Source organism: Haliaeetus albicilla, chromosome 3, assembly GCF_947461875.1.
Source record: "Haliaeetus albicilla chromosome 3, bHalAlb1.1, whole genome shotgun sequence".
Taxonomy (NCBI): Eukaryota; Metazoa; Chordata; class Aves; order Accipitriformes; family Accipitridae; genus Haliaeetus; species Haliaeetus albicilla.
Window position 1 is genome coordinate 39200770 of NC_091485.1, and position 27383 is coordinate 39228152.

General features: G+C 43.3%; 2 protein-coding genes and 4 non-coding genes across 10 annotated transcripts in view; 1 reads left to right on the forward strand and 5 right to left on the reverse strand.

The window, feature by feature from the left end:
• PDE7A (phosphodiesterase 7A) overlaps positions 1–1516 on the reverse strand; it is a 78500-nt gene extending 76984 nt beyond the window's left edge. For 4 of the 5 annotated variants that reach the window (XM_069779435.1, XM_069779436.1, XM_069779434.1 and 1 more), the window contains exon 1: positions 690–1516. In XM_069779435.1, the coding sequence (XP_069635536.1) occupies positions 690–827 (138 nt within the window). In that variant the 5' untranslated portion in view covers positions 828–1516. The remainder of the gene's footprint in view (positions 1–689) is intronic. The other variant, XM_069779440.1, reaches the window with a different exon arrangement.
• Positions 1517–1520: 4 nt separating this feature from the next.
• The window catches only part of DNAJC5B (DnaJ heat shock protein family (Hsp40) member C5 beta), a 65785-nt gene continuing 39922 nt past the window's right edge, over positions 1521–27383 (forward strand). Inside the window, exons 1-6 of the mRNA XM_069779447.1 lie at positions 1521–1617; positions 2520–2590; positions 2929–3084; positions 4374–4520; positions 19368–19611; positions 22186–22316. Coding sequence (XP_069635548.1) covers positions 22210–22316 — 107 coding nt within the window. The 5' untranslated portion in view covers positions 1521–1617; positions 2520–2590; positions 2929–3084; ... (1 more) ...; positions 19368–19611; positions 22186–22209. The remainder of the gene's footprint in view (positions 1618–2519; positions 2591–2928; positions 3085–4373; positions 4521–19367; positions 19612–22185; positions 22317–27383) is intronic.
• Positions 25052–25140, reverse strand: TRNAY-GUA (transfer RNA tyrosine (anticodon GUA)). The gene is given in 2 exon segments: positions 25052–25087; positions 25104–25140. It is a non-coding gene; the product is annotated as a tRNA-Tyr (tRNA).
• TRNAA-AGC (transfer RNA alanine (anticodon AGC)) lies at positions 25900–25972 on the reverse strand. Its single transcript has one exon. It is a non-coding gene; the product is annotated as a tRNA-Ala (tRNA).
• On the reverse strand, positions 26289–26377 carry TRNAY-GUA (transfer RNA tyrosine (anticodon GUA)). The gene is given in 2 exon segments: positions 26289–26324; positions 26341–26377. It is a non-coding gene; the product is annotated as a tRNA-Tyr (tRNA).
• On the reverse strand, positions 27123–27195 carry TRNAA-AGC (transfer RNA alanine (anticodon AGC)). The gene has a single exon. It is a non-coding gene; the product is annotated as a tRNA-Ala (tRNA).

The following is a 27383-nucleotide window of genomic DNA, read 5'->3' on the forward strand; positions in this document are numbered from 1 at the left end:
GTGGGCAGGGAACAATACCGTGGAAATGAAAAAGCCAAGGATCTTTGTCTCTTTCTAGACGGACTGCCAAGTCTTACTAGTTGGAGGGAGAAATAGCTCAGCATCCCAAGTAAAACACTGCAGTGCATGTTCATTATTTCAGTAAAGTCACTGCAGCTTTTGGCAGCCCCATAGGAAACTCAGACCCTTCAAAGAAAGCCCAAGCTAAAAAGCTAGGAAACAGCCCTAGTTTAAAAATTACAGAGGAAACAAATAACTCGCTGGCTCTGGAAGCAGACCCCACGGAGCCCACCGCTCGCATTACCACCGACGCTAAAAGGCTAACCTCCACAATGACTAGCCGTAAACCCATAAAACGCAGCGTCTCCTCGTCGCCGCCACCGGCACCGGGCAGCAGGCGGGGAGGGCGCGACCGGCGGCTCGGCCGGGGAGGCAGGCCGCTCGCCCCTGCCGCCGCCGCCGCCCCCCGCCGCAGCCCTCCGGGCGTCCGCGGGGGCAGCCCCGCCGCCAGCCCGTCCCAGCCCCGCCGCACCGCTCCGGCACCACCCGCTCCCCGCTGACCCCGAAAGCAGGCCCCGGCGCACGGCTGCGGGGGACCGCCCGCCCGGACAGGGGGACCGGCGGGGCGCCGAGCCGGCCGCCGCCGCCGCCGAGAGGCGGGAGCCGGCGGGCCCGGTGGCGGTGCCTACCTGCGAGAGCTGCCGGGGGTTGGGGCAGCCGAAGAGCGCGGAGCTGGAGCTGAAGCTGATGGCCCCTCTGCGGCTGAGGACGTGCTGCGGCACCGGCCTGTCCAGCGGCAGCACCGGTAGCTGGTAACATACTTCCATTGAAGAAGCCTCCGTGCGCCGACCCGCCGCAGGGCAGCGGCCTCGCCCGCCGCCGCACCTGCCCGCGCAGGGCTCGCCGCAGCGGGGCGGCGGGGGGAAGCCCGCGGCAAAAGCCCGCGGGGGCCCGGCGCCTCCTCGCCGCCCCCGCACCCCCCGGGGGGTCGGGCCGGGCCGCGCCGGGCCCCGGGCCTTTGTCCTCCGCCGCCAAAGCCTGGCGGGAACGGCCGCCGGGGGCGAGGGGGAGGCGGCGAAGCGGGACGCCTCAGTCAGCGCCCGAGGCGGCGAGTCCCGGCCCGGAGCCCGGGGCCGCCGCTCCCTCGGCCTCGCTGCCGCCGGCGGGAGCCGCTGTCAGCCCCGCTGCCCGGCGCCGCGCATGGAGGCGAGGCCGGCCTGGGGGGGCCGCTTTGGGTGAGACACACGCCGCGCTCGCCCCTATTGTCCGGCACGGCCGGGAGGAGGAGGAGGAGGAGGAGGAGGAGGAGGAGGAGGAAGGAGAAGGCGGCGCCGCTGCTGCTGCCGCCGCCGCCGCCGCCGCACGGCCCTGCTCCGCCGGGGGGAAGGGGCTGGGCCCTCGAAGAGGGGACCCGGGGAGGAGGAGGGAGAGGGAGGAGGAGGAGGGAAAGGGAAAGGAGGAGGAGGAGGAGGAGGAGGAGGAGGAGGAGGAGGGAGGAAGCCTTCGCCCCGCCCGCCCCCACTCGGAACAGCCCCGAGCGCACTGGCCCAGGAGGAGGCACAAGCCCGACGGACTCTGCGTGGGTCGCGCGACGGGCGACACGCAGCGCGTCATCACGTAACTACCCACTCTCCCCTTCCTCCCGCCCGTGCGCAGCAGGGTGGCTCGCCGGCGCCAGCGGGCCCCGCGCGCCGCGGCAGGCGCATGCGCCCTCCTTTTCGCGCCTTCGGTGGCGGCCGCGGCCGGCGGCGAGGCCGGGGCTGAGGCCGGCGGGGGCGGGCTGGGCCGGGCCCCGCCCCGCCCCGCTCCGCGGCCGGCAGCGCTGCCCGCGCAGGGGCGGGGAGCGGCACCTCCCTCCCTCCCTCCCTCCTTCTTTCCCGCCGGCGGGCTGGGCACGTGCCGTGCCCGGCGCTGCTCGGGCGAGGCCTGAGGGGGCTGAGCCCGGGGGGCTGCAGAGGCCGTCGGGGACGGGTGTTGACTCGGTGCCCGCGTTTACCGTCAGTCCTCGGTGTACCCTCCCCCCTCCGGCTGCGCCCTGAGGGCTGGGGGAGCCTCGCTGAGGGGGGCGGGGCGGCCTCCCCGGGGCGCGACCCGGCCTCTCCGGCCGTGTCCGCGGCAGGCTGGGCCGCGGTCGGTACGGCCTGGCCTTGAGCGCCGGCCTTGCGCGGCTACCCGAAAATGGGACGTGGAAAGACAGTTTTGTGTAAAATGCATTATCGGTTCAAAAGCGGTACACGGAGGAGTTTGCATTTGCATTTGAATCCTTGCTGTTCGTTTTTTAGAGTGTGGAGGGGTGGTGTTCTCCAAGATGCAGAGGTAAAACCATGTAGTTTTTGTTAAGGTAAAAAATGAGATTCCTGGGAAACCACACAGTTCCGGGAATTAGACTTTAAGGAAGAAACAGAATAATTCATGAGGCGGTCTGGTCCGCAGCTACGTACATCACATTAGCTGGGACACTTGGAACTAAACTTTGCTTCATTTTTGAGGACTAAGCCTCCCTTTGTCTCTCCCTGCAGCTGCTTTTTTTCCATCCTTTCATCTCTTTTATTTCTCCATCATAAACAAAATCCTAAATATAGCATGATAGGTAAGGGAACCTTTGTGTTCTTTGAATAATACATGAAGTGCCTGTACCCACTTAAAAATCAGATTTTGCAAAATGATTCATATGATTTAATTTTGCATAATACATTGTTCTTCTAAGTGCTTGCTTACTGGCAGAAAGGTTTAGATTTCACATGATAACGGTTATTTATAGGCAATGATATGGCTTTGGAGGAAGCCATTTGGAAAGAATAGGTGGTTTGTGTAGAGGATTTGCATCTGTTTGAAGTAGCTGTAGAAGCAAGAAGTTTTATAGCTGTGGACTGATGGCCATTTCACTCTGAGTTACAAAGTTAACAAATGCACCTCCTTCTTTTGCAGAACTGCAATCCTACCTTGTCTCATGGGTAGCCGCAAGGATATATAGACACCTGAGAAAGGACACTGGATCAACTGCCTCGCCTTAAAAGCTTTCTTCAGCTTTTTTTCTCCCATTTCTTGAAAACGTCACAAGCGTTCACAGTATGATTTTATAATGTACACGTGCAACAATTCAAAATATAATAAGCATGTAATAATTCAAACATACTCAGCCTTTTTCTTTTTTTTCAGTAATTAAGGTATGTCAGGTTTTCATCCGCATTCCTTGACAGTTTACTAATATATGGCCTGCTTACATTAAATCAATGGTGCATTTCAGTTACTGATAGAACTCCATCAGCTTCACTGGAGTCAGGATTTCCGTCCTCCATTCATTTTTCAAAATTGCTTTTGGTTCTTTTCTACTAATAACAAATTAGTTTTCTGTACTCAGGTAGGTTGGATTTTTACTCTAGTCAATCTAAAATTCAATTTATGAACAATATATCATGTTTTGTAGGGGGAAAAAAAGCATATTCTTACTTTCACAGCATATACTTGGTGTATATTTCAATCCTACAAGGTCAAACTATAAATAAAGATTATTGATAATGTGTTCTACGGTTCCTATCAGCTTTACGTACTTTCCATCTGACTAGTTAAAACTAGTTCTTTAACACATTAGTGCTCAGTCTGAGCCAGTATATCCTTAAATAACATAACCAGTGTTCTCCCTCGCTAATAATCAAATTATCTTTCATCTCTAATTAATGTTACATAAATACGTTTAAGGAATTTGAAATACATTCTTATGAAGTAAGCATAGACTTCCAGGCAGTGACTGATTCCGTAAGTGTTCTGCTTTCAGGACACAAATTACTATTTTTAGTAATTTTTGTAATTTTTAGTAAGTACAGAGTAAGTTACTAATGTTAGCCAGGCAATGATTTCTTGTATGAGTTGACAAGGAAGAATCCCACCTCAGGATGATAGATGAAGCCTTAGAATTACTGCATAAGTCACATATTTTCAGCCTAAATACATTTGTTGCAAAAAGAATTCGTGTTCGGTGTTTTACATCCTGCCTATTCTGTCTGCTGTCTTGTCTTGCTGCAAGTTGAGAGCTTGTAGCACAGAAAAGAGGTTTTTACTTATTTTTGTTACAGGGGTATAGCAACACCGAAGTGTTCATTCACAGCATTTTGTTTGAATTAAGTTGTTTTCCTTGTGAACCTTGGAGTTTTTTGAGCACTATGGATGCACTTCTTAAATGCATCACGTGGCATCATGAGGTGCCATCATTCACCTACGTAAGCCCTGTGTATTGTGGCTTCTTTATCATGGCAGATACAACCTTTAATAGAGACTATACGTCAGAATTTATTCCGATTTAGGGAGCGTTAAAGTTTCAATGATTCTTTTCACATTTACAGTTAACGTCTTTTACACATCATTATCATTTTCAGGATCCTGTCTAGCAAAGAAGCAGCGTTGCTGACAGCCAGATCTATCACAAAGAAGGGCACTCATGTGAAACTGGAGAGCTGGAAGATCACAAAATCAGAGTTGGTTTAGTTTCCTGGTTACTATGAAAAGAGGATGAAATCACACACGTACTGCAGCAAGACATTCTACTGGGCTAACCACGTGGCACACAGTGCCACTCTGGGTCACAGCCAGCTAACACTGACAGTACTGAACATTCTGACGATGCTTTTCCCATGTTCTTGTACAAAATGGAAAATAAAGATCCTCAAAGGTATAACGTACTTGTGCTTTGAAAACACCCTAAGAACACAGAAAATATTTATTTGTACAGGTACATGATCAAGACAAGCACAAGAGAGCTTTTAGCTTTTCTTCTTAACTAAAGAAGTTACATGGTATAAAAGGCAGGGTTATTTCTATAGATGGGAAAAATGTCTTTTCATTTGTTATGTCATCAGTAACTGCATTTTTATATGTTGTTTTTGGCAACTGCCATTTCTCTGGCATATCAGGATACATCCTTTTTTTCTACCCAGAGTTATTGTCTGAGTGAATACCGTATACTTCCATAGGACTTCCAGACATCTGGCAGCCCAGTTGAAGCGTACTTCTGTCCCCATTTGGTGTTTCCCTTACCTCTGTCGTGCCCTGGGTCTGCAGCAGGCTTGTTTGTATTTTTGTGGCAATATGACATTCTTGAATCTTGTTCGGTTTGCCATCCCCTGCACCCCCAGATCATTTCCTGCAGAGCTTTTAGCCATCTCCTCTGTGCGTTTGTCTTTCCTGAGTGGGATAATTTGTACTTGCCTTTACCTGAGTGCATTGTGATTTCCTCAACCTGGTTTTTTCGGTTGGATTGAATACTAGTCCTGTCCTTCAATATACTTGCAGCCTTTCCTGGCTCTCTGTCATCTGCAAATTTAATAAGCATGCTCTCAAAATAAGTCAGGTCAACAGTGGAAATTCTATGAAGGAGTGAGTCCAAGATCTGGAAGAGACCTGAAGAACGGTATTTAGTATATCCTGTCAACCTTTGCTAACTCCTCTGGGAACAGTTTCCAATCATTTTTGCACTCGTATTGCAGTAGCTTTATCTACTCCGTGGCCCAGGTTCATCTTTCCTCGCTTTAGAGGCTTGACCTAGAGAGTAGTTGCCTAAGGCTAATTTCATAGTCAATAATTAAGGGAAAGACAGCAGGCCATTCAAGTAATTCTTTGAAGCTGCCTTTCTCTTCACTGAAAAGAAGCAACACAGCGCAGCCTTTCTCCTAATTAAGATGCTTCGGTTTGTGTCTGTAAAGTCAATCAGATGAAGTGGGATAAGTGATTTTGTTTATGGTAGTGTCAGGGTGGACCTTGTAGAAGGGCAGTGTCAGCGAAGACAAGCTGTGTCAGGTGTACCGTGTTCCCATCAGCTACAGGTTTTGTCACTCTGCTCCAGAGGCAGATTAAGTCAGTTTGACTTGCTTGGGCAGACAGTTTGTTTGCTTTTGCTTCAATTTCTGGTATTTTGAATATTATATTGAAAACTATTTAGAATATTTTCAATATTTGTAATAACTTCTATTTCACTAAACTGACGTTGGCTAATGGACGTGTACCAATTCTGCGCCAAAACCAGCAAGCTGGAGCACAAAGTTAAAAAGAGTGATCCCAGAGGATTTCAGTTTTTCTTTGCTTCTGCCCTAAGAATTCCCTGCTATGCTTAATTTAAGACTGGAGTTTTTTACTGACAAGTTATAGCCTCCAGGAACAGGGACTGACTGTGGAAACAGGCTAACAGAAGTCAGTTCTGAACACAGCTGCAGACTGTCAAAAATTTAATATCGGTTCAAAGACAGCTTTTTGTAACTCCACTGAAGATATTATTGGGAATAACAGCATGAAAAGGTGATTCTTTTCATGCTGTTATTCTTTCTTAAATGCATTTCTAGAAAACTTGCTCGAGCACATACAGCTTAAATGGTCTCAGCGATTGAAGTTCTGGTTTTCTCAGTATTATGGTTGTCTGGACAAAAATCCTCATACTACAGTAGCATTAAAATGACTAAGGGCGTTGGTGTCAGCATAAGCCTGTGGAGAAAGCTTCTCTTTGTGTCATTTTTACATGCATAATAACAGCTGATGCACAGAATATTTTTAATATCAGAGTGGGAGGATATGAGAACTCCAGGTGCAGTTTCAGAGGTGCAGCTTACAAGTTTAATGGTTTTGTTAGAAGCTGAAATTCAGCTTTTTGTGTTGGTAATGGAAGTGGGTTTGGACCCCTATGAACAGATGTAACGAATGCATTGCACATTTGCCAGCTGAATCATTTCTCGACATACCATTCAGCTTACAGTACCTGGTAGCCTCCGTGATAAGCTATAGAGCATCTTTCACCCATTCAGTCTTCAGAAAATGTAGTGGTTTATTTTGATTTGGATCTGTAACCTTTTTTTATGTTTTATATGTTGCCCCAATACCTCATTAAAATTGCACATACTTTCTAGATTTCTTTACATGAAGGTGTAATTTTCAGCACAGTCTTAACAAGGATTTTTTTAAAGCAGTTTTGACTTGTATTTAAAAAAAATAATTAAGTAAGGAGTCCCATAATTAGGGACTGAGAGTTAGGTTTGGATTTGGAGGTTGTATTTAGGTTCAAAAGATTCCTGGTGTCCCATCTAATTCTTTACTGGCCTATTGGCATATGGTAAAGCTGTCTTGTAATATGAAAACTGAGAATATCAAGTACTGCTACAAGTGAAATAATGAGCTAAAGTTCCTGCTTACCAACTAGGCTGAAGCCATTGTGTCTTATTAATCTCACTGTATTACATTGTCAAAAACTAAAGGAAAGCAATTTGTTGTTTAAAGCTCAAAAATGAGACCTTTCTTAATAAGACTGGAATTTTTCAGCGAAAGAACATTTTAATTTATTTCTGGTTATATTAAAGATGAGCACACTCCCTTGTTGCAGAAGCTTATTTGTATGAGAATGTAGAATAGTTGCTTTCTTATATATGCTAAAACTATTGGAAAATTTCTAGCAACAAAAAGGACACTTTAACAAGTTTCACTTTGGTGGATGAAGCAAATCCGAAATGGGAACTGGAGTAACTTGCAGCACTTTCACATCTGATAATTTGGATGACTACATGCAGGAACCTAGCAGTCTTTATATTACACCTACCTTCCTCTTGCACTGTGGCTTTTTTACTATTCAATTTTATTTTTATTAAAGTGCCATTTTGTGCAATTATTCCCTCACAAAAAGAGTTAAGTTGAAATAAATATTAACTATGACTAGAATTAACAATTACATCCAGAGGATCACATTAGTAGTAAAAATATATACCAATTAGTATTCAAATTAAATTACTCCATTATATTCCAAGTGGTTATTTTTTTCTGCCTTTTCAAAGGATGCTCAAATATCCTACTTTAGTTTCTCCATTAAATCTGAGCTTGCATCAAAAATTAATCAGGTATTTCATCTTTTTGTGCTTGCTTTTTAGCTAATTGGTGGGACTGCTCTTCTATCAAAACCTATAGCAGTAGAAGGTAATTCCATTCCGATCATCCGATCAATAAAAGTGAGAGGATTAAATATTTGCAGCAACTCATGTTTTTCCACCATGTAGCATCCTGACATTTCTTTATGAAGGAAAGAATGTGTTGGGGTTAGCATTAGCGTGACTTCTCCTTGAAAGTCCGGAAAAACATCTGTCATTCTGCCAGTCTTCCCATTAACTACCCGAGCAAATGCAGCAAGAAGATTTCATTACTTTCACGAGACTACCTCTGTTTTTATTCAGGTTTATTCTTTGTTAGACCTTTTGTTTTTAACAACAGCAAAAGGTAGTTGGAATCCTGTCTGACTTACAACTCACTAAATTTCTATGTGCTTAATCCAATTAAAACTGGAAGGAATGTTGCCAATATGTCAACAAAAATGCAACAAAGCGATGAGAGGGTTAGTTTACAGAAATTCCTGAATTCCTTTGTCTTCATCAAATGAAAGAAAATTGTTCTTGTAAGACAAGTGCATACTAAAAGGATTAACTCTGATAAACTGACTTTTGTGTCCAATAAAAGCCAGTCTGAGTACGAGGAGAACATTTTTTGATCAATTTCTTAAGAGCAGCTTTGCATTTAATTAGAGGTGAGTTTCTTGTTTAAAAGCTGGGGGGGGGTAGTGCACTAAAACACAGAGGCTGGGCCTCTTAATGGTGTGGAGTGCACTGGAAATGTGGTTTTATAATACATCTGTGCTAAGCTAGATGCTGCTGTGCAGAGACGCCATGCCCCTCCATCTCATTTCTCCTGGCTCTTTGCTCCTACCAGTACTGATTCTCAGCTCTAGAGTAAGCCAGGAGAGTTTAGGGAGTTAAGCTGGCAGAAAACAAACCTTAGTCCCCCCCAAAAAGTGGGACCAGCCAAACAGCAGATCTGGTACAAGGTGCAGGTATATAACTGGCGATGGCAGTGCGCCTTTTGGAGTCAGCCGGCAGTTAGACCACATCGTCTGTATCGTAAAAGCTCACCTACATGGTGTAAATCAGGATTATGTAAGGGATTACTCAGATACTATATAGTTCAAAAAGTAGTTCATTTTACAAAATCTAGTTGTAAAATCTCACATAAAGATATTATTTGGAATTTATGTGTAAAATATATTGATATATGTAACAGGTGAAATATGTAACATATATATGGAATGTATAACTTATATGTGGAATATATATGTAATGTTTATGATACAAGACAGGCATAGCAGAATTTGTGGCGAAAATATGGGTTAATTGGCATAAAGTATTAGTGGTACAAAGTATATACTTAAATTTATGCATGTTCTTACATGCTTTGCTGAGTTGGGATTATGGAGAGCACCCTCCAGTCATGTGTCAAAACATCAGTTAAATCTACATAAATCAATACCATGTCAGCAGTTTTCTAGATTAAATTACATGACTAGAAGTTTGTAGACCACTTTTTACAAGTACAGGCCTAAGAAAATAAGCAACTTTTATAATGTTTCATCTCACTTTGGACTCTGAATATTTGTTAATATAATTCTTTACTAAGCAATTTCATTCTAAAATGTACAAAATCTGAATAAATATACTAGTTTGCAAATTGTTCAAAACCTGCAAGACAGCGTGTTTTATAGAATATCTAAAAGCAGGGAAAACCATGACATCTGCTCAGTTGTATGCAGGAGGTTTTTACTGATACACTCAATTCATAATTACACAAAATAAGTAGAAAAAACATATTCTGCAGTACCTGTAATTTGGCTAAAAAGACAGAAAGAGTGTAAAGCCTCTAAAGAAAGATCCTGATACTTTGCTGCAGAGTACAAAGATTTGGGAACCAATAGGCCCAAATAGCTTAACTTGGTGAAAAATAGCTGCTGATCTTGAACTGGATGATCTGTGGGCATACTACATGGCATTGCATCTGTAGCCAAGATAATCAATTCCCAGATAATGCGAGAATTGATTTTAATTTGTTAGAAGTCTAATACACTGTAAGTCAATACCACTGGCATTACAAGTGACTGGTTTACTGCAAGATATGGAAAAAAATGTACAGCATGAAGCTGTGCTCCCAAACAGCATATGAATTCAAAGCATAATTGCTTTGTAATTCAGTTTTCAGATATAGTTTTGGTTTCTTGTCAGTTTATTGTGTCTATATGCCGGAATGTCCATTTGCGGAAACAACTGATTAAATAGATCTTTCTAAACACTACTTGGAAAAAATGAACAAATATTCATCATGCAAACTTGCCTATAATTGCCACTTCTCAATTGTAGGAACAAACATTGCTTTGTATGTAATTTGCAGCAATACATTAATTTAAATTGCATGTGACTTTTAAATAATATGCAAATAGGAAAAGGAAGAATTGGTGAAATCCATTATTACAAATTGTCTATTTTGAATTGTGACATCAAAAGTTGATGATGAGCAATTACAAAGTCAGGTGCCTAGCACCAGCAGAGGAGATCATGATGTGAACGAATAGTAGCAGCATATACTGACTGTTACCAGGTAATACATAATATGGATTCTGTTCTGCTGTGATATGACATACATACTGCAGCAAATCATTTCACCTTTCTATGGCATAGACTCCATGCACCCACCAGAAGTCCTTACAATACTTTAATACTAATAATATACTAATAACTTAGTACTAATAATATAATACTTTCTACTTGCTGTAAGAAGGCTTTTGCCCAGCTTCCCAGGAAAAGCTTCATATCTCCACGTTTGTGATTTTGGAGTATAAAAAACATGTAACTGTGCAAATATGGAGAGTTCGCTGTTATTTGATATTCTATCTTCCATTTGTTAGAATTGTAAAAAGCTTCATGCATGAGCTCACGCAGGGTTAACCTTGGCTGGGGACCCGTGGTGCAGCAGGGCAGCTGTAGTTCCCGAGGACTGCACATGCCTTCTTCAGTAGCTTAGGTACTCTGGTGCTAGGATACCACGGTTTGAGAATCCCTGTCCAATATTTGTGAATTGTTTTGAAATAATATTTTGAAATAACATGTAAAAGTTTGAAGAGCTGGTTTTTAAGGAAAGCGAGAAAATAAAGTAACTTGCTTCCCCTGAAGTGAATCATCCGCCCCACGATTTAAAAACAAACAAACAAACAAACAAAAAAAAACACAAACAAAAAAAACCCACAAAAAACCTGTAGAATTTAATGTGAGTAAAACCCACAAAGTTCCCCAGTCACATAGAGTAATTTATGGAAAATTTTATAAATGAGAGCTGCAAATGATTGGGTGCTCATTTTCTGTCAATCTCAATCAGGAGTTCTGTCACTGATTTGTAGAGGGCTGGGATCTCACCTTCTGAATCAAAAGGACATTAAAAATTATTTTGTAGGTTTTATAGCAGCCATAAAATTCTTTATTGAATTCAGTGTGATTTCCATAAAGTCCATAGGACTTCAATATAATAAATGCCTGGTAATTGATTTGCCTAAACTAAGGAATATGAGTTATGCTAAGGCCTGTGAATATTTACCCCCGAAGATGGTTTTCTGGTAAAGCATAATTCTTCATTTATTGATAGCAATTACCACTGAATTTTGTGGCCTGAATTCTCTATTGCAATCAATAGATAAATCATAAAGTTGAAAAGTGCACGATACTCTTTAGCAGGGAATAAATGCCAGCACTCTATACCTTTATGATTATATTGACCTTATTACGGACAAATCAGCTGACTTGGAAATAAGCAACTACTAAGCAGCGGCCATAATTTTAATACTGGTTTCTTGCTCAGAAGGACAGCCCGCGCTCTGTTGTCACAGCTGCCTCACTAAGTTTGATCACACAGCTGGATCACGCACCAGCGACTGCTCCGCGGCTTTGGCAACTCCTTGCTGTTACACTAAGTTTTTGTTTCTCAATCATAAGCAAATTAAAGCAGGCAGCTGCAAAATCATCAATAGGTTAAATTCATTAGCTGTTCTCGGTATGAAATAAACAGGAAAATGAAGCTCTCCTTGGTCTTAATTAGTTCTTATAAAAGTTGGCAGGGAAACAAAGACATTTGTACACTCCTTTATTTTTATAAGAGACTTGCCCGAAAGAAAAACCTCAGACATGTAATTTCCTTTTTTTTTTCCCTCCCCTGCTTAATGCTCTCAGTCAGAGGCTAACCCAGCACCCTCCCTCTAAGGGTAGAAAGAAAGGTGGTTTGGCAAGGGGTTATGCTATGTCTCTTTTGTGCGGATCGGGGCATGTTCTGGGGAGCCTGCACAAGCTGTTTCCACAGTGATAGGCCACATTCTGTATTTACAGTCTCCCGTACGGCTAATTCATGTGCAGGAGAAGCTTTAGCCGAGCACTGTGGTTCCACAATCATTACCGCTGGCTCTGGGCCATGCCACATCACCCAGCAGTACAAATTTGATCTGGATCAGGTGTGGGCACATGATTACATTTTTGTCAAATTAGCAGAGCGCTTCGTGAGGATTTTATGCCGCCTGTCTGCTTTTATCCTGGTTGCAGAGGAACACGCGGTGCCGGAACCACAGAGGGTTAGGGCTGTGTGGGCAACCGATGCCTGCCGTAGCAGTCATCCCGCCGCGGCAAAGTTAACCTGTCAAAGTTTTGTTTGAACAAATTGAATTGGCAGAGAGCGTCTCAACTGGAGCAGCGCCTTGTGTCACGCACCCATGGCACTGTAAAGCTGGCAGCAGAAGCCTCCAAAATATTTAATACGCTGTGAAACATTGGCCTGCCCTACAGCCACAGACAAGTCCAGAGGAGCCTTAATTCTCCTAATTCGTGCTATTTTCCACAGAATTTACTTGTGCTTTGCACTTGTATGGTATTCTGGCCCCTACATACTTTTTAAGGTGCGGTTTTGTGGTGTGCTGAAGACAATGTAAGACTTTACTGCTGCTGAAAAGGTGTGATGTCACCACTTCCATTGCATCAGCTCAGGTAATGATGCCAGTCACGGAGTGAGTCAGACTAGCAAGTTGATTTAACTGAAAACTAAGAAGAAAAAAAAAGAATAAAAATCGGTGAAAGTTTGGACTGCTCCTTTGCTGGCAGCCCTCAGATTGACTTGAGCCAACTGTAAGCCCACGGGTTCAGACTTTGAGTTTCAGCTCTGAGTATTTTCCAGCTGAAAGGTCTTGTCATAATAAGGGGGGGAAAAAACCCTAAGAACAGTTGTGATAAATGGTTAACAACGAAGCTACTAATTCACTGAAATGTTAGTCTGCTGAATCATTGGGAAATATTTCCAGTGGCTTTTTCTACAGCTAGTATGTGGAGAACAGCATTCATGTTTATGTTTTTGCTTCTTTACTTTATTGGTGAAATATTTATGCTGATTAAATAAATTTTTAGGAACTTTTACTTTCTCCCAGTAAGTGATATTCAGAAAAGAAATATATCTGAGACTTCTGTCTTCCCACCCATTAATCTGCAATTCTTCTACTCCTGGGATTGCATATTGCTTTAATTCTTTGATTTTTAACTCAACCATTTGAACAGACATTCCTTTCTGGATCTAGATAAGTTAAGATAGTTACTCATCAGCACTTTACAAAGACTTTACCATTCTCAGCCATCAATTAAGTCAGCATTTATAAGACAGGATAATAAATCCTTTGTAAGGATTAATGACGCTTTAAAAAGAAATGGCTACTCCCCTGCTGCATCCCCTCCCTCCTGGGAACTATGTAGGTAAGGAGCCAGCTTGTAGGAATTTGGGAGAGAATAGTTGGGGGATAGGTACAGGATGGAACTGAGGACAATGTTGGGGATTTCAGGAAAGAGCTTGCTTAGGCAAAGACTGCAGGAGATGTCAAAGGGTGGTTGTTTATGAAAACTGTGTGAAGGAGGAACAGGTGGAGAGAACTGTTAGGTGCTGGAGAAAGGTTGTACCTGGTGGGGAGGACTGAAAGCAGTTGTTGATTCCCAAGGAGCAGGTACCGAGAAGATGTGGTACTGCTGTTTTCTAATCTGTTTTGGGTAAAATCACCTGAGCAATAGGTCAAAGCAATTATTTATACTGTTCAAGATAATCTTCCTGATTCTTAGCTGTAGCTGATTAGACTGTGCTAAAATGAATAACCCTGCTACCAGAACTGTGAGTTTGTTAACTTACGATAAGAAGTGGTAGAATACTGCCTTCAAGAGTTACAGCTGTTTGCAAAATTAATTACCAAGGCACTGCCTAAATAAGGAATTAGGGGTCTCTCTTCACTGTTACTTGAAGCCCTAGATAACTCACGTCTGAGTTGTCAAAGCTATATAAACTAGGGACTTCCTATCCTTTGCTTTTCAGAAAGAAATTTAAATTAAAGACAGAGAGATTATTATGATTTACATCTTAGTTATGGCTACCTCCATGACCTATTTTAAATTAGGGAGGATAGATGGAACTCTCTTGTAAACCACAGATGAAAATAAAATTCCCAGTGTTCCACTGAGTATCTTGTTGACAAAGTTAAGTATATTACTATTACTTAAAACATCATTTTTAAGCCTCTAATTTAATTTCTAGGGAAAAAATGTTTATATCATGTCACTTAGGTAGCCCACCAACATTTGAACTGGATTTACTGGAATAAGCTAAGAAGTTACAGTTCTGGATTGCTTCTCTGTGTCAAACTGACCACGTAAAGGCATGAGCAATTTGAATATGCAACTGACTGTTCATTTAAGGTTCATACTTCTTGAGTTTGCTACTTTTTTTCCAATACTACAGTTGTTGAAAGATATTAAAAACCCAACATATTTAAATTGAGATATTCTATGTGAATAGTAACAGAAGGTCACAATATGTTCAGAGAATTCAAATATATGAATGTTCTCTTATGAATACTTACTTCTTGTATAGATGGAGTTGCAGATGGGTTACCAGATGGAATACCTTCCTTCCAATATAGTTATATGTATTTAAAAACGGATGCAATGCAACCATACTATTTAAATCAATTCTGTTATTACTTTTGAAGCCATAATGACAGTAACTATTCTATAACAGAGAAATGTGGCAAGAGGAATGTAATTTCTTGCTGTAGAATTGTTGGGCTTGTCTGAGATCTAAAAAGGCTCGCTTTGAAGAAAGTACCTTAAACCAATTCTCTCTTCCTTAGGAGATTGATTGACTATGTAACAGGGAGCGTGCAATACAGTTCAAACAGGGCACTAGATGTCCAGGAGCATGTGAAGCATAACTGGCCAAAAAGAAATGACTATAAGAACATTTTGGGACATAGCTGCCTCAGAAGTACTCTTCCCTTCTCAACAGAAATCAGTCCCTGTGCCTGAGCTAGAGGCCCAGCACATCTTAGCAGAAGCATCCTTTTCCACTTGCTCAGTCTTTTGCCCTTTGATTAGCTTGCTCAGCTGGGTGTTACTAATATTGACATCACCATAGCACAATATTAAAAAATGAAACAAAAGATAGATCCTTCCCAAAGAGTGAAAAAACAGTACACACTACCCCTGTATACACAGTTTCTCAGTGTACATATTCTCTCATCTCACCAGCCTACCATACTTTACTCATATCCTCATGCTTCACTTGTGTTGGGTCTTCTTTTTCAGACTGTCATTCATTCATCTGTGAAAAGTCATCAACTTGCAGGAGCTCTTGTTTCACTCTTTTCACCTGCCTTCTTTCTCTTGTCACTTCTGCTCAGTCACCAATATAAATTCCCACATCCTTGCTAATGTTCTTACCACCTTTTTGGCAGAACAAGGCACAGAAATTAGTGATAATAGTAATCACACTAGGGAAGTTTTGGGGAAAGGAAGCAGGGCCACCTAAAGCCAGTTGCCCAGGACCATGTCCAGGTGGCTTCTGAAGATCTCCAAGGATGGAGACTTTACATACAACCTCTCTGGGCAACTTGTGCCAGCACTTGGTCACCCTCACAGTGCAAAAGTGTTTGCTGATATTCAGAGGGAACATCCCATGTTTCAGTTTGAGCCCGTTGCCTCTGGTCCCGTCACTGGGCACAACTGAAAAGAGCCTGGCTCTGTCGTCTTTGCACCCTCCCTTCAGGTATTTATATATATTGATGAGATCCGCCTGAGCCTTCTCTTCTGCAGGCTGAACAGTCCAGCTGTCTCAGCCTTTCCTCATAGGAGAGATGCACCAGTCCCTTCATCATCCTTGCAGCCTTTTGCTAGAGTCTCTCCAGTATGTCCATGTCTCTCTTGTACTGGGGGGCCCTGATCTGGCCCCAGCACTCCAGGTGTGGCCTCACCAGTGCTGAGTAGAGGGGTAGGATCACCTCCCTTAACCTGCTGGCTTTACTAAAGCACGTCAGCAAGATAATTTATTTCAGTCCCCAAATTCCTCTGAGTAAAATCAGAAATTTTCTTTCCGTCACTATTGGAAGAAAGAGTCAGAAGCTGTAGGTTCTCCATGAAAGTCAGGAGTGCTCTATCTGACCACTTGTATCTCCTACATGCTTTGATGATGTCAATATTAACACTGCCAGATTCAACAAGCTAAGAAAACAATTCAGCTTTTAAAAATTGTCTTTCCTTGCCTTGGAAGCTAAAAATTCACACCACTGTTCAGCAATGATGCCAGTCCCTTCATGCATGTATGTCTTTCAGCTCCAGGCTCTTAGTTCCTGAACTTGTTATGAGCCAGGAGAAGGAGGGAGCGGTAGGAGGAAGGACCAGAGTGACTCAGAGTTCTTCAACCCTTAGCTCTGGTTGTGTGTAACTGGAGGCTTCTGAAGCAACCCTGTACCTCCTGCTCTGTCTGGGCCATGTTTCAAATTTTTTATAGGCTGATATGCAACTTTGCATTTCCAGACATGTTCCGATTTGTCTGTTTTGAAATGCGTACAACATATAAATGAAGTGTAAAGTGTAAGTAAGACTTTTTAAATATAAAGTCCTTTGGGACTAGGACTGTCTTTTGGGTTTGCATTGCCTGCCACAGTGGGGTTGTGGTGCACTATTAGGTGTTACGATTAAAAAAAAAATTAATGAGAAGAGTGAACAGTTAATAAATTATATGTTTTATTCTTCTAAATTATATAGCTGATCTGATGAAAGAGTTATGACAATTCATTAAAGTTTGAGTCTTTTAAGGATTCATTAGAATGTGCTTGGGATATAGAATCCCCAAACGAAAATCTTAGATTTGCAGAGATTGTGTTCGTTTCCTTAAAACAAAACAAGAGTGCTTACAAGAAAAGCAAGACAGGTTACAGAGCAGTGCTAGCTCAACACACCAGAGGGAGCTGTGCTTACACAGAACCGTAGGTCCAGGCATGTGACAGATCGCAGAACAGTGATGTTTTTCGTGGTAATAGCATGTATGTAAGTACAGAGGATTAGGGCAACCTGAAAGTGATTTTATTTTCTTCCTTTTATGTTTTTTTCCTCTTAATTTCTTCTTACCATTAAAAAGTGTACTTTTGTTTTGCAAAAATGATAACGTCATTTCAAAGATTGAGATCAAGCAAGCTGACTGAATAATCTGGTTTATTGTGTTCATACAGCATAACAGAATTAGGTGTACCTACTCTGTTGTTAATGTCTTGGAAGAGATATTTTGGCTATGCTATTTTGACTTCTCATAACTGTGAAAAACACTCACATTTTCATTTGAAATATGCCTTGCCTTGTCCCCATCCAAAGCTGACATTTGAGGGCATGTTTTAAATTAAAGAATATACCTAAGAACAAGAGAAATGTTAAAATCACACGCTTCACATTAAAAAGCATCCATTTAACAATTTCTTTTTATCAGCTGTCACACTGTTGCTTCCTTTTTCATAAACAGCATTTTTATGTGAACGTAATTAATTGCACTTGGGTTTTTAAAAAAAATATTGATTTATAGTTCCAGCCTTGCAGTAGAATCCAAGCACAAACTCACTGACTCTTGCTAAAGCAGACTTTACTGGGTTATGGGGCTCCACGAAACCATTTGCAGGAATTTAGTCTACGTAAAACTGCACGGTGTGTCCGTGAAAAGATTTAGCTAGCGGGGCACTGTAGGGAGTCCCCTGTGGAAGGAGGTCAGGGACTGGATACAGCCAGCTCCACAACAGACCCACTGCAGGACACAGATAAGCCCATCAGCCAGGCTGGTGGCACCTCTGGGAAAACATATTTAAGAAAGAGCAAAACACTGCATGGCAGTGGGGAGTGAGGGAAAAGTGTGAGGAAACAGCCCTGCGAACACCAAGGTCAGGGAAGAAGAAGGAGGTGGAGGAGGAGGAGGAGGTGCTCCAGGCGCCAGAGCAGAGATTGCCCTGCAGCCTGTGGAGAGGACCATGGTGGAGCAGGTATTTCCATTCAACCTGTGGAGGGGGCTGTGGTGGAGCAGGCACTTTGCTGCGGGCCATCCACCCCATGCCAGAGAAGGCGGATATTTCCTGAAGGAACTGTGTTCCACAGAGAGGAGCCCACACAGGAACAGGTTCTCCTGACAGGAAACGTGGCCTGTGGAGGACTCCCTCTGGAGCAGTTTGTGAAGGACTGCAGCCTGTGGGAAGGACCCACACTGGAGCAGGAGAAAAGTGTGAGGAGGAAGGAGCAGCAGAGAGGAGCTGTTATAAACTCACCACAACCCTCCATTCCCCATCGACCCCGTGCCGCTCAGGGGTGGGGGGTAGACGAGTTGGGAATGAAGGAGTGAATTTGAGCCTGGAAACAGGGTGGTGAGGGGAAGGTGGTGTTTTAATTTTTGTCTGTGTTTCTCACCATCCAAATCTATTTTAATTGGCAATATATTAAATTAATTTTCCCCAAGCTGAGTCTGTTTTGCCCGTGACAGTAATTGGTAAGTGATCTCCCTATCTTTATCTTGATCTATGAGTTTTTCGTCTTATTTTCTACTCCTGTTCTGTTGAGGAGAGGGAGTGAGAGAGCAGCTGGGTAGGGGTCTGGCAGCCAGCCAAGGCCAACCCACTACAAAAACATACAATTTGGAATTGGGTGATCTGGGAAATGAACTTTTTGAGTTCAACAGATGAACTGTTTGGTTCCAAGGATGACATACCAAGAGCGATTGGATTTTTAAGTCTGGCATTTACAGTTTCCTCTATTCCAAATGGAAAGGAATGGTCATCCAGACTTTTTCATGGTATAAGTTAGAGGAGAAACTCCATCAGAAGGTGAGAAGACACCCTGCATCTTCTGGTTTGATATAAAAATTTAGAAGAACTCAGGAGGAGTCCTAAAGGGACTTCAGTTAATCCTGTTCTGGAAGAGACTATACAGTAAACCTAAGCCATGGCTGGTCTCAAAGAAGTGAACTTATAGAGCAAGACTGTTGTACCTTTAAACAATTTTAATACATTTGCACGGGAAAAAAGAAAAACTCAAGACCCCATCAAGAGTAAAGCACAGAAGAAAAACTAACTAAATACACAGTTGTCCCACATTTTTTGGTGTCATTAACTCTCAGATATATCAGCCTTTAGGCCCATGAATGTTTTATTTGTTCTTTCATAGATCTTCCTGAGAGATAACCAATCGGATACTGGACAAACAAACAAAAGGAGTAATCCGACTCCACTGACCTGTTTAACCTTGATTGTGAAGGATGAAAAGCAGCAGCTGCTTTCTGTGGAACAGGGCTTCTGGTGGCACTTACTTCTTTCCTTTTGGATTGTATTGGCATAAAGACACCAAGATATTGAACTGATAATGTTGTGAGTTTATACATGCCAGACTGTTCCATCACTTTTTGAAGCAGGTATGTTATCTGAATCACCTTGCGTTATTTTTCAGCACAAATCCAAATGAATTATGGGTATTGTAGAAAAAAGGCATATTATTAGAACCCCTGTAGAAGACAGTTAATCCTGGATAGTACAACATTTGTGCAGAAACAGCTGAAATTAACTGGGGTCCCATGCTCTTAGGAGATGTGGAATTGTTATCAGAATTTGGATTGTGTTTTAATATATTTTATTGTCATTCAAGGAAGGAAACAGTATTTTCTTGGCTCTGTTCTGCTGGAACAAAAATACATAGCTTGAAAATAGGATTCTAATGTAATTTCAGCCATCAGGAATGTATCTAACACTAAAATTGTAACTGTTATATCTTCCTTAATAAAGAGAGCATAACTTTTTCTAGGAAACTGTCATCTCATTGTACTTTTAGTATTTTATAGGACTGCTTTAAATAAGTAAGAAATAATTTTGAGTAGCTAGACCTTCAAGGTGATTAATCACTAGAAGACTGAATAGGCTAGTGAGTTTAAATTTCCATAGCTGACTAGGTTATTAAAATTATTTTATGAGAAAGTACAAATTACACAACTTTTTAGTTCTTCAGAATAAAATCCATCATAACTTTAATTTTGTTTTATGCTTCAGGGTTGCCATGTAGCTAATCAGCATTATGTAACGGAATTTTTAAATAATGCTGTATATCTGTGACTTCACATGGTTGCCCACCATTATCTTGTGCATTAACAGACTTGATGTGCCTTGCATGATTCCAGTGTCATCAGGATAGATCTGAGGATTATATTAAATACGCTCTGGACATACCATTATTAACAAATACCATTTTAACTACTGCAGGTGGTAAAGTAATATCTAGATGCTCATATGTAATTTCATTCTTAACTGTTAATTTAAAAACAAAAGTTCAACCCATTTAGTTGATGGTTTGTGTACAACACTTAAAAGTAGAAAGGAATTTTTTTCAGCAGATCACAAGATCCTAAACTGTGTGTTAGCTTATTAGAAAAAGAAAACATCAAAGTAAATATGAATAAATTTAGGTCTTTTAGTAAATCAGATACTATGTGCCAGAATTACTCAGTGGATTGCATTTCTGTTTGTACTTACATGGTATTTGATTTTCTTTTTAGTATTGAACAAAGCTGAAGGTCTTAAAAGTGTTACATGGCTGGTTCTGAACCAAAATGGGGCCTAGTAAATAATATATGAATAATGGCAAGATAGTGTTTCCAGCTCAGCAATGAGAAGGGTGAAATAGCAGAGTGGGTAGTCTTATCTAACAAAACTGGTTCTCAGAAATTTTTTCTTATGGCTGGGGTTACAGCTCACTTTTAGGCTTTTTCTGTGATCACTTCTCAACATTTGGAGAAACATACAAAGAAATAAAGAGGTTGTGGTGAGAGTTTTGTTGTGGCAAGTATGCTGTCAAAGAGCTGCAGCTTTCTCTTATGAATTATAGGTATCTATATCTGGTGTTTTAAATTATGGTTTCTATGAGCTTCTTCATGTTGTTGCCTAGCATTACCCAGGTCTGGTTTAAAAATGTTTGGTTCTTCAAATCCAGAAGGATGAATTATGAACTGTAAGGAGGTATTAGAGCCACTCAGTGAAGAATCACTTGTTTGTCTGCTTTGCTTCTGTGATGAAAGAAGGAATGAACAACAGATCTGAAGTGGACTGTGCTTAGCCTTTATTTGCACTATACTGTAAGGGCACCTTGTTAATTTTAGCACAAGCTCATGAGTTCAGCCCAAAGTCTTGTATCTCAAATAAGACAGGACCCTGATTGATGTCAGTATTTCCCGTTCAGAAGTTTGCAATAAATGGTTACTTTTATAATACTGAGGTAAATTCTTGGTATCTAGTGCCATTGCCTAGGTCCAGATTCATGCCACCTGTCCTCAGGCACATGAGTTGGGAATGCAGTCATCCTGAACATGCTGTAGAGGTAATAGGGAGAAAGTGCTTGGTCAGTCGTCCTCTGAGTATGTATCTCTGCCTGTTGACAATATAAGGAGTCTAGTTTGACTAAGCTTCAAACTTAATCGCTCAACTTAGGAACCTAAAATGGGTTAGGCTGAATCTGAATCCTTGTATTGAGAAAGTAAAAATTCACCACAGTGTTGCATTACGTTATACTCGGAGGTACAAAGCTCTTAATCCACTGCAAGAAGCCAGTAGCCTTAACAAATAGTAGAATTATTCTTCTAAGACTTAGAGAAGGTAGATCTAAACAAACACGAATAAAACTAGGTGGAAACACTATGTACAGGCATTAATGCTGTAGGAAATTTAGACATTAATTTCAGTGAGAGCAACATCAAGCCTTTAATATGAACAGTGATACCTAACGCAAGAGCTTCTGTTCTTCGGGTTTTGCTTTTCCATTTTCTCAAATAATTGTAAAATATCTTAAAAGACAGAGGATAATTTAGAGGAGATTTTATTCTAGTTTCACTTTCATGTATTTTTAACATTTTACTACCTGATTACAGTCTATTAAAATTAACAATAAGAAATACTATCCATATATACTTGCAGTCCCCGCTATTTTAAATTCTGTTCTACATTAGCAGCTTTGGTAATGCACTGCTAACATGGCTGAACAAAGGCAACGTGCTTTGTCAACATCAGGGGAAGCATTATATGAAATCCTGGCCCTAGAGAAGGGAGCAACACATGATGAGATTAAGAAGTCCTACAGGTATGTAAAATGTGCTTTGCAACGTGTCTAAAAATGCTTGTGTGTCTGCATGATTATGATGGTAAAACCTTTTGAGATACCTACACTGTAGACATTCATTGTTACAATTTTTTTTTTTTTGCACTGTGAGCCTGAAAAGAATCAGAGATGATGCAATGTGAATCTATTGATTTCATCCCACAAGTAATCTGTGTGCTTCATCTAAAATGTTTTAGTCTAGCTGAATGAGAGTTCAGACTGTTAGGATAAAATAAAGCAGACTATACTTGTGAAGTGCAGTCTTTGAATACTGCACCCAGTTCTTGTGTTAACAACTTTTCCTGAAGTATGCTGAAAAGTAAAGCCAGTGCAGAAAAGTGCTACAATAACAATACAAGAACTAGAGTAAGAGACATAAGGAGTTCGATCAGTTTATCTTGTCATAAAGAAGACCAATAGATTATTTGATTATACTGTGTAATATCTTTGAAGGGGAAAAATGCTAGGTATGAGAGAGTTCTTTACTTCATGAAGGCAGGCATAACCAAAACCAGTGCTTGGAATCTAAAAGCAATCTGAGCTGAAAAAGAGGTAGATGGTTTTAACAGTGAGTGTAACCAAGCACTGGAACATACTGGCACAGGAAATGGTAGGTTCTCTATTGAAAAGGAAGAGACGACTTTAAGACAAGTTTTACTCAAACACAAGTTATCAAAAAGATGAAAAGTATTTTATTGTTGAAATGTTAACAAGACCAAGAAGTAATACTAGAAGATTTTATAGGTAATTTTGCTCTTAAATCTGTTCTACTGCTATTGAAAGGGAAAGAACTTTAAATGTCATTAGTGAAATAGATGTTCTTGACATCAAAATGTGCCAGAAATGTACTTGCAGGTTTAATAAATATAATAAAACTTTTATTGCAGCACCATTCTGGGTGTTGTTGGTTGCACTGTATTACCAGTCAAATTTTAACACTGCTTGCTTTTCCGATCAAATGTAAGAATACATTTGAACTGAAAAAGGGCTTACGAAATAGATCTACTTGCATCATTGTTCAGTTTGAATTTTGCTGGGACTCTGTCCTCCATATTTTTGAACAAATTGCATCTCTCCCGTTATCTGTTTCTAAAGGCATATATATTCAATGGAGGCGGGAGAAGTAGTGAATGTCCAAACTCTTCACACACTGGAAGGAAAACTGTTGACATCTCATGGTTCTGTTGTCTTGCATAACTATACCACTGGGGGATAAACTTACTACAGTATCAAATTCACTCATGACTTGCACCTTCTAAGTCCCTGTAGTATAGACTGGCTGCAGAAACCATCTTCTGTATCAAACCTCATGTTTTCCTGCTGCTTTTACATTTAATTTTCTGGAAAGAAGGCCTTCATTAATCCCCAAAGGAGAGAGTTGTCATGGAAGAATGTAGAATGGAATTAATTTTATTTAATGCTGAACATGAATACGGATGATTTACACAGTGAACTATGGTAAAACTGACAGTGCTGCTTTCTCCATCTTTATTAGTAATTATAGCAAAAAAAAGGCTGCTTCTAACTAAAGTGGAAATGTCAGAGGGATTCACTTTTAATGGAGTAGCTGTAAATATTTGCAAGATAAAATGATGAGTCAGTCTCATAGATTTGCTTTAATTATCTTTTAATTTATGCTAATCCAAAAATCTGCTGCTGAACTGGTATTCTTTAGTACAAGGTAAAAAACCAGCAATACCTGATCCTGAGTTTCCTGCCATTATTAATTAAGTCACTATTAATCATACTACCACAGGCCAGGGCAAAATTTACTTTTTAATAAACATGACAGAGGTACATCTCTGTGCTTTCATTTGGACTTTGGCACAATCTGATTTCTCAAGGACTAAAGCTAACAGGATTCTAATAAGCAGAATTTCAAAGGAGATTGGTTTATCTTCAAACCATAGGACTATAATTTTAGAAACTTTTTTTCTCATACAAACTTAAACTGCACTTAGACTTCTGCTTTCAAGTCTGACAGTGAAGTAATAGGCAGAGAGATACCGTATTTCTTATGTTTTCTTCAGAAGTTTGAAAAGCAGCACTTTGATAGACTATTTACAAAAAAAAAGGTACACCGATGCCTCTGTGACAGATTGCAAACTGGTGATTTAGGATTTTATTAGGAAATGTGTGCAGTACTCTGAAACTAATTTAATGACACTAAAACAAAGAGGGTTATTCGTTACATATGCCAATGTGCTACTCCTGATAAACACCTTGATGCTGTCATCATCAGGGAACATGACAGGCAGCCAGAGCCCCCAGAGGACAGAAGGCCCCTGGCAAAGGGCCCTGTGTCCAGGCGAGGGGAATGAAAAGCGTTGGAGAATGCGGGCATTGATCCCGCTGCCTCTCACATGCTAAGCGAGCGCTCTACCACTTGAGCTAATTCCCCAGCCCACAGCCTCTGCCTGAGGTCCTCTCCCCTCCCAGGCACCCACCCCGGACCCAGGCTGCCCCGCACCCAAAGCCTGGGCCTCCCACCGGCCTCCCCCTCACACCACCACCAACTCACCCATTCGCGTTCCTGCTGGAGGTGACTGCTCGGGTACCACCTTCCCCTGACCAGGGTTCACCCCAGGCAGCCTTGGCTGGTCATCTTCTCCGCGCCAGGCCAGAGCTCAAGGCTGGCCGGACCTTGAAGGGGAGCCACGCGGGCAGCACCAAAAGGCAGAGGAGCCGCAGAGTCTGGGCCAGAGCCAAAAGCACGCTCCTTCGAGCCGGAGTTGAACCAGCGACCTAAGGATGGCCGTGCAAGGGAGCCTACAGTCCTCCGCTCTACCAGCTGAGCTATCGAAGGAATCATGGGGCCCTGCCCAGTACCTCGCCCGTCACACACTCATCCAACACTTCCCTATCCACAGCGCAGCACGCTGCCTCTACTCCAACGCCCTGCTTCAGACAGACTCACCTCCAACACCACACCACCTTGCTCAACCCTTCAGCCCCTCAGATCATGCAAAACCACAAGCGGAAGACCTCCACAGGCTCCTTGGACGTCATCTTCTACAGCTGCACTCTCCTCAGGGCCAAGAACAGCTTACCCATGCCCTGCTGCTACTTCCCGCGATTCAGTTTCACTCTGCTGACCGTCGCCCTCTCGTCCAGCACCAGACAAATGGACAGCCTTTCCCCTACTCAGCGGCCTACTCCCGCGAGCTGGGAGGTCATGCGTAAGCCCTCTGATCTTCTCTTTCTCCAAGCTGAACGTGCCCACTGTCCTCAGCTCATCCTCAGAGAGACACCCCTCCATTCCCTCAGCCTGTTGGTGGCCCTGCACGGACGTTGCTCCATTTCACTGATGTCTTTCCTCTACGGGGGAGCTCAAAACTGGACACGTTACTTCAAGGCGACATTTGACGTCTGTCAAGGAAAGAGGGAGAAAATAAGGTCCCCTGTCAAACTGCCCACGCTGCTCTTGTTGCAGCCTTGTGCGTCGTCCTCCCCTGGGCGGCCCAGGAACACCATGGTCTCCCCACAGCCCCCAGAGGACAGAGGGCCCCTGGCAGAGGGCCCCTGGCAAAGGGCCCTGTGTCCAGGCGAGGGGAATGAAAAGCGTTGGAGAATGCGGGCATCGATCCCGCTGCCTCTCACATGCTAAGCGAGCGCTCTACCACTTGAGCTAATTCCCCAGCCCACAGCCTCTGCCTGAGGTCCTCTCCCCTCCCAGGCACCCACCCCGGACCCAGGCTGCCCCGCACCCAAAGCCTGGGCCTCCCACCGGCCTCCCCCTCACACCACCACCAACTCACCCATTCGCGTTCCTGCTGGAGGTGACTGCTCGGGTACCACCATCCCCTGACCAGGGTTCACCCCAGGCAGCCTTGGCTGGTCATCTTCTCCGCGCCAGGCCAGAGCTCAAGGCTGGCCGGACCTTGAAGGGGAGCCACGCGGGCAGCACCAAAAGGCAGAGGAGCCGCAGAGTCTGGGCCAGAGCCAAAAGCACGCTCCTTCGAGCCGGAGTTGAACCAGCGACCTAAGGATGGCCGTGCAAGGGAGCCTACAGTCCTCCGCTCTACCAGCTGAGCTATCGAAGGAATCATGGGGCCCTGCCCGGCACCTCGCCCGTCACACACTCATCCAACACTTCCCTATCCACAGCGCAGCACGCTGCCTCTACTCCAACGCCCTGCTTCAGACAGACTCACCTCCAACACCACACCACCTTGCTCAACCCTTCAGCCCCTCAGATCATGCAAAACCACAAGCGGAAGACCTCCACAGGCTCCTTGGACGTCATCTTCTACAGCTGCACTCTCCTCAGGGCCAAGAACAGCTTACCCATGCCCTGCTGCTACTTCCCGCGATTCAGTTTCACTCTGCTGACCGTCGCCCTCTCGTCCAGCACCAGACAAATGGACAGCCTTTCCCCTACTCAGCGGCCTACTCCCGCGAGCTGGGAGGTCATGCGTAAGCCCTCTGATCTTCTCTTTCTCCAAGCTGAACGTGCCCACTGTCCTCAGCTCATCCTCAGAGAGACACCCCTCCATTCCCTCAACCTGTTGGTGGCCCTGCACGGACGTTGCTCCATTTCACTGATGTCTTTCCTCTACGGGGGAGCTCAAAACTGGACACGTTACTTCAAGGCGACATTTGACGTCTGTCAAGGAAAGAGGGAGAAAATAAGGTCCCCTGTCAAACTGCCCACGCTGCTCTTGTTGCAGCCTTGTGCGTCGTCCTCCCCTGGGCGGCCCAGGAACACCATGGTCTCCCCACAGCCCCCAGAGGACAGAGGGCCCCTGGCAGAGGGCCCTGTGTCCAGGCGAGGGGAATGAAAAGCGTTGGAGAATGCGGGCATCGATCCCGCTGCCTCTCACATGCTAAGCGAGCGCTCTACCACTTGAGCTAATTCCCCAGCCCACAGCCTCTGCCTGAGGTCCTCTCCCCTCCCAGGCACCCACCCCGGACCCAGGCTGCCCCGCACCCAAAGCCTGGGCCTCCCACCGGCCTCCCCCTCACACCACCACCAACTCACCCATTCGCGTTCCTGCTGGAGGTGACTGCTCGGGTACCACCATCCCCTGACCAGGGTTCACCCCAGGC